This window comes from Tarenaya hassleriana, unplaced genomic scaffold, assembly GCF_000463585.1.
Source record: "Tarenaya hassleriana unplaced genomic scaffold, ASM46358v1 Cleome5, whole genome shotgun sequence".
Classification (NCBI taxonomy): domain Eukaryota; kingdom Viridiplantae; phylum Streptophyta; class Magnoliopsida; order Brassicales; family Cleomaceae; genus Tarenaya; species Tarenaya hassleriana.
In genome coordinates this window covers 5,373,652-5,380,435 of record NW_010967707.1, presented here as the reverse complement: position 1 = coordinate 5,380,435, position 6,784 = coordinate 5,373,652, and the positions used below count along the sequence as shown (strand labels likewise).

The 6,784-nt window shown below is 42.0% G+C and overlaps 2 protein-coding genes across 4 annotated transcripts in view; both read right to left on the bottom strand.

Annotated features, from left to right (window-relative positions):
- Nucleotides 1–6: 6 nt before the first annotated feature.
- Nucleotides 7–5,692, bottom strand: LOC104827121. Of its 3 annotated transcripts, none has more exons than XM_010560193.2 (3): nucleotides 5,380–5,692; nucleotides 3,865–4,038; nucleotides 7–3,223 (listed from the first exon to the last, which is right to left on the bottom strand). In XM_010560193.2, exon 3 carries the CDS (start codon nucleotides 3,093–3,095, stop codon nucleotides 120–122), a length of 2,976 nt encoding a protein of 991 aa, XP_010558495.1. In that variant the 5' UTR covers nucleotides 3,096–3,223; nucleotides 3,865–4,038; nucleotides 5,380–5,692; the 3' UTR covers nucleotides 7–119. The 3 variants fall into 3 exon arrangements, with proteins under 3 accessions (XP_010558495.1, XP_010558496.1, XP_010558494.1); XM_010560194.2 differs by having other exon boundaries at nucleotides 7–3,258; nucleotides 3,865–3,978; XM_010560192.2 differs by having other exon boundaries at nucleotides 3,865–3,978.
- Nucleotides 5,693–5,826: 134 nt separating this feature from the next.
- LOC104827120 (inactive beta-amylase 9) overlaps nucleotides 5,827–6,784 on the bottom strand; it is a 2,691-nt gene continuing 1,733 nt past the window's right edge. The window contains exon 4 of the mRNA XM_010560191.2: nucleotides 5,827–6,784. Within this exon, the coding sequence (XP_010558493.1) occupies nucleotides 6,060–6,784 (725 nt within the window). The 3' untranslated portion in view covers nucleotides 5,827–6,059.

The following is a 6,784-nucleotide window of genomic DNA, read 5'->3' as shown; positions in this document are numbered from 1 at the left end:
GAATGCTTCATGCAACTCGATTCCATAAATTCAACCCAGAGACATATTATGGCGAAAATTCACATCTTAATCTAAACCCGAAAAGAACTATCCTTTGGCCGACAAAAGAATCACCATCATCATCGTGAACTGAACAAGTTTCTGGGCAAGGCCTTCGGATCGAGCTCGATTCCTCCTCTCAGAGAACCGCATCTCTCCTCCGTTAACCTGTGCTCCGGCACTTGATGCGAGAACCTCAGGAGCTCCGATATCGGAAACGTCTTTCTCACCTCACCATCTCCTCTCTCCACTGCTTCCTTGAATACCGTATCGAACCCCTTTACACGTTCCAACAGCATAACCTCAATCTCAGTCTCGTTCACATCGAGCACTTCCACAACGTCATATTCCCACTCCTTCAAGTCCGACACCTTGATACGGTCACTCCATTTCCTGTACATCGCCCATACTTGTCCGTTCTTCGGGATGATAGTGATCTCGATTCCTTTCCCCGATTCTATCTGATGCGAGAGAGCAGAGACATCGGTAAGAGTGTGTAAAGGGGTCTTTAATCTGAAAGTGCCGCAGCAGATGGGCATTTTTCTGTCACGCCACTCCTTGACTTTTGCCGGTAATGATTTTGACTCCAGCCAGCATATCTGCAGTTTGCGCAAGGAAACTTTCTCAATCTTGGCGTAGTATTTGGGGAAGCCATCTTCTTTGCTGTACAATGACCATGTCTGGCCGACTTTGAACTTTCCCTTTAATTTATCAGCTTCAAAATTTTTGAAACGGGTTTTAGGAAAGACGATACAGTCTGAGTTTGAAGCTGAAGGCCGATTATCCAGTGTTGTTGGTGTCTGTTTTGACTCCACTGGCGCTGCTGGTGCATTTGAAGGGACGGAAACAGATATCCCTTCAGTATTTAGCGGTAACGCAGCCGGGTCGAGCTCATAAGAACCTTCCGGCACCCCTTTCCTTTCTTTCCCCGTCAATCTGAATGATGGAACACTGTGAGAGAATCGATACAATTCATGAGGTAGAATCTGAAGTACGTCTGATCCGCTCTTCTCCGCCCGACAGAAAACACACGAAAATCCTTTCAATTTATACAGTAGTGCAACAGATACACCGGCTGCTTCAGAATACTCTGATAAGACCTCGACAAATTTGTACTCATACTGACGGTGAGAATTCGGGTAAGCAGACCAGCTGATATCCCAGTTCTTGAAGATAGACCATGTCTCTCCTTTTCGAGGTAATACCCTGTAAGAAGGAGGCTTCTTGTTTCGTTCTACGTGGTGAAGCACATGAGAGAACATGAGACTATCCACCGTGTTTTCAGTGGCCCCACAACTGAACTTACCAACAGTAATAGGCAACTGTGCATTAACCCATGAAATTCCATTGTCATCATCCGGATCTGCCTCAAGCCATGTGATGCTAAGCTTAAATCCGGAAGTAAAAACCTTTTTGATGCAAGCATAAAACCGAGGCATTCCATCGTGGGTATCATAAACAGCCCAGATCTGGCCAACCACAAAGTTTCCTTCTTTCCTCAATGCATCAAAGTCATTGAAATCTGGATCTGGATATTCCAGAAGTTTTGGCTCTTCTAAACTTTCCGAACTTGAACCCTTCTTAGAGTCACGAGAAACGGAGATTTTCTCAACTTCATGGTACTCGGAGTTTCCCGCAGAAGCTCCCGCTTGGCAATTTTCTTTTTCTTTCGACTTCTTGCTCCTGTTTTTACCATTTGGCAAGGTTTCACTAGAAGAACCATCCTTCTCACACGATTGCTTTTGGGATCCTGACTCTTCTTTCCCTTCTGCATCTCCATTTTCCTTGGATCCTTCTTGATTGAGGTTTTCAAAGTTGCCATCATCGTCGCTTACATTTTCATTATACGAAACCTGACGCTTGTTTCGCACAGATCTCCGAGGCTGCTGTCCCCCAACAGACCCCAAACCTTGTCCAGCTACAACATCACCGTTCTCCTCGATTCTATCTTCCTCAGAATCACTGCTACTTTCATTGTCAGAACTTTCACTGGATTCGACTACTTTCTTTCTCTTTCTAATCCTATTGACGTTCCCAGCACCAACCTTAACAGTACAACCAGAAACAGGTATGTCTTTTACAGAGCAATACGAGGAGGATGTCTGTGGAAGCTTCTGCTCTACATTGAACGGATTCTGATTTGGAAAATTTTTCTGTTCGGGAAAACCATAAGTTGCTTGGCCCATGCCTTTCGCAGTACATCCCGACATTGGGAAACTCTCCTTTCTAAAAAAATGTAACGTAGAATCCTCTGGATGCTTCTGCCTAGCATTGCAAGTTCCTTGAGTTGGAACACTGTTCTGTTGGGGAAAGCGGAAAGTTGTTTGCAATGAGCTTTTGGCCCCGGGAGCACCTTGTCCAGGGACTTCATAAGTTGTAAACTGTCTTTTGCAATTAAGACAAGTGACATTTTTGTTGATATGTGCTCTCGCATATTCATACTTCATATGACAAAACTGGCATGCGGTCCAAAAGCTTCTACTACAGAAACCAGACGGTTGAGCTTGAGCTTTTTGCTTCTGTTGCTGGTTCTCAGGTCTGAATCCTGTGAAGTTGTCCTCATTATTATGATTTGTCCAGAAAACAGGCTGAGTGTTATATGTCGGGGCCTGTTGCGGACGATATGCCGGTGCTGGTGCTTGTGCAGGTCTGTTCATGACTCTGCGTTTCATGTCATGGAGTGACCTTTTTTCTTTGTCCAAGAGTATTCTCTGAGCCTCACCAATCAGTTTAAAAGCAGCTTCTGCACCCGGGAGTTTATTTTTGTCGGGGTGAAGCAGAAATGCGAGTTTCTTGTACTGTTTCTTGATCGAAATATCATCTGCCTTTTGCTCAACCTGAAGAATGCCATACCAGTCCATCTCATTACCAGACAGCTTCTCTGCAGCAACACAGTGCACATCACACACCATCATCATGTGAGAGATGTTCTCCAGGCTGCTGTCTAGCTTTTGAGCCCTCAACACAAGTCTACGAGCTGCAGTGAAATCTGCCTTTTTCATTATTCCCTCGGCTATGTCTTTGGCCCTAAGCGCCTCGTCTCTGTTGATGCTCATTTTCACCAAGAACCAGTAAAGGACACAGACCAATGAAACTCCAAACTCAATGAAGGCCCCAGTTCATTCGCCCTAACCCAAGATGAAGACAATGGCAGGCTGCTCAATTCGGCCTCTGGTCGGTTCCTCTAAAAAAACATCAATTCCGGTTTAGATAATTTATCTGCAGAGAGCTACCATGAGAAACAAGAACCAGTTTTGTTTTGCGAGGAAACTCATACAAGTTAAGTACTACAACCACGAATTCTCGGAGGATTGTCAGGATAACCATGGATACACAGAGCCATACATATATATACTTCAAGAGCAAAGCAGATATATACATGTAATACATACCTACATATAAATATATGCATAAGATGGAGGATTTTGGCATCTGAGCAAGCAGATATTCAAAATCCCAGAATAAAAAGGCGAAACCTTTAACCCAATTATAAAAGAAGAAAAAAAAAGAAAGACAACTTGAACAACAGTCAGATTCAAACTTGAAGAACAAAAAACCAAAACCCTAGACATGAGCCTGCATCGAGTGAAGCCCCAGAGTCAGATTCAATCTAGAATCTCAAATAACAAAAAACAAGAGTTCCGCGAAAGAGACACGAACGCAAAACATTCAAACAGGTGAACCAAAAAAAAAAACAGGAAAGCCTGCGAAAAATTGCGCCAAAAGGGAGGCAAATCCGAGTGTAAGGAAGAACAGGAGAGTCACTCTAAACAGTCTCGCAAACAGAACTAGTAAATCACAAACTAGAGAGAAAACGGCGCTCACCGAGATTTCGGTGAAGAGCGAGACGAAGACGAACGGAGGAGAGAAATTGCTCCGGCGAGGAAGCTCACGTCCATGCGGTACAAACCATTCGGACTCGAATTTCTCTCTTCCACACTGGAAAAAAAAAACACCATCAACCATTTTATACAGTCCTCGTGATGTTCTTGTAATTCCCTGCAAATTCGAGGTTATTTAGAACGTATATTTTCTTATATTTAAATTCAAGTCCCCCAACTTTTTCAAAATTAATTTAGTAACGATGACATATTATACGTAATGTTAAAATAAAATTTGTTTAATGTAATTGTCCGTAATGTTAAATATTATGAACTCAACAATGACTAAAGAATTGTTTCATCCAAAAGTTTACATGGATTGTGTATCCAAATTTTTCGATATATCTAATCTCGATTTCGCTGAGATACTTGTGGAATAAACAATGACCCTAGAAACGATGAGGTTAGGGAATGTTTCGATATTCATTATGTTTTAGTTAAAATCGGGCATAATATTATTAGCAAACGAAATCTTTTAATTATCTCTTAAACATATTTTTTGAAATATAAATATCTTATAGTTATATAATATTTACTATGTTTTAATTGGATATTAGAATATTAGCTATTGATTGCCTCTGTAAAATAGGTTGGCCCGATCTAACCCAATTCACCTCGTTTTGATCTGAAAAATTTTTAATCCAATCTAGTCTAATACGTTTTTTAATGAGCCAAAAATAGACCAGACTAACCTAGATCGCTTTAGCCCGCGAGTCAAACGAACTGATCTACAGATAAAATTTATATATTAAAAATATTTAAAACATATTTAAAATATAATAAAAATTTAAAATTTTAAAGAAAACAAAATAAATCTATAATAAAAATATAATTTATATATAAAAATATTAAATTTAAAAAAAATTGTCCGTAAGTCAACCCATAAACTCTGTCACGAGTTCGGTTTGTGACAGACTAGTTCGTATGGTTCGTTTTTTTCTGGACTCAAATATTTTAAACCCAACTTGAAAAAATATGGGTTAGCTCGCGACTCATCCTGTGAACGGATTCGGTTTACGCCTCTAATTGTCCTTGATAATTGGGTTATTTAGTGAAGTAATTCACTTTTGTTGTCCTTATTATTGCAAAATCCAAACTTCCAAACATTTTTAAATGAAATTTATTGACAATTGAAATGGCATTTATATCCTTAATAAACTCTATTTGTTTAGAATATCCTTTTACCCTTAAGGGTATTATCGTCTTTGATTGACAAAAAAAGTTTCATAAAGGATATAAACGTCTTTCAATACTTTAAAAAGTTCATCTATGAGTCCTTTTATTTTGTCTTATTTACGAAATAGGGCTCAATCTTTGCAAAATCATATTTTTTATCTTTTTTTCAAGTATGGTTTGGAGTCTTGGACTGAGAGTTTTTTTTTATCTGATTTCATAGACGAGTTTAAGTACGAGGTGTGCGGATGGTAAAAAAACCATATTTATAGATACCGAGATTGACCTAGGGTTAATGTTTGATCGTTCTGATGTCTCCCTCCCCCGTCCTTGGGAAACATCTATCCGTCCCTTGCCTCTTTACTCGCATTGTCCTCTTTCGTTCCTCCCCCCGTCTCCTACTCTTCCGCATCGTTTCTCCACCTTTTCTCACCGGCCCTCATATTTCTCGGATATCTCGACATTGCCCTCATTCGTTCTTCGCGTCGTCTTTCTCTCTTTTATCGCCTCGCCTTCTTTGGATGTCGCGGCCTTGTCCTCCTCCGCTCCTCACATCGCGTTCTCTCTTTTTCTCACCTCGCCCTCGCCGTCCCCTACTCAAATCCGGATGCCCTCGTATTTGTGACAAGTCGCGGACAACGAACAACGGTACCCAAACAATTCAGGTTTGAATAATAACGTTAAGATAATGAATTTGATATAAAAATCGAATATGAATGGTTCATAAAAAAACTGAACTCTAAATAAACCAAATCACATATCAAAAGATTTCAAAGAACATATACACATATACCGGAGGAGGAAATATTGCTAAATAGTTTCCGATTCACCGACCAATCAGGCAATTGCTACGTGGAAAAGATTGAGCTTTGATTCCAACATTTCTATATTATGCTAAAAGCTACTCCATGCTTCTCTTCATTACCATAAATATTACGTACAAATATAAATTACAACCTCCTTCCTTCACGCGGCTTGCATCGCCGCCGTACCAGTCGGCGAACCTACGCTTGCGGCAACTCCCTCCTTCTCCGCCGGAAGATCATCCGCTGGCAACTCCATTTGGCTCAGGCTCCTCACGAACTCCGTGAACGATGGAAAATGCTCCGGCGAGAAGAAATACGCTCCCATTCTCTGGTATGTGAACAGATCGATCGCCGTATTCTCCTCCCTTAGATTCTCAGCGATCCTATTGAACCCGTCGGGGACAGGGTCGGACGAGTTTTGCCCTGAAACCACAACTCTGAACTTCTTGCACGACGTCTTCACGTGGGCAAGCAACGACTCGGGGCTCGAGAGAGATTCCGCGGGCTGGTGCGCATCGGACAAGTCCATTCCCGGTATAATCATTCCGCAAGAGTTCTTTGCAAACAACTCTGATACCACCTCGTACCCATCTCGGTTACCCGTGCCATAGAATCCGGCGGTTAACTCGGACGGTCGGGAACGTAGCTTGTGCCAAGAATGCAAGAGAGGGAGCTTCCCACTCAGAGCCACTCCAGTGCCATTGAAGGTGGAGGATGCGAGAGAGAGGACGCGATCTGTGTGCGAGACGAGTAGGGAAGAGTACCAGGAGAGGAAAAAATGGCCATAGACGGATTCCCAAGAGCCGCCATCTTTGAAGAAGGTCGAAGAGTGAGGTGGCTGGTCGTAAGTGGGAGCGTAGTGTGGGCCGCCGAGTCCCCACAGGG

Coding starts and splice junctions, on each gene's coding strand:
- LOC104827121 (XM_010560193.2), bottom strand. CDS start 3,095: ATGAGCATCAACAGAGACGAGGCGCTTAGGGCCAAAGACATAGCCGAG.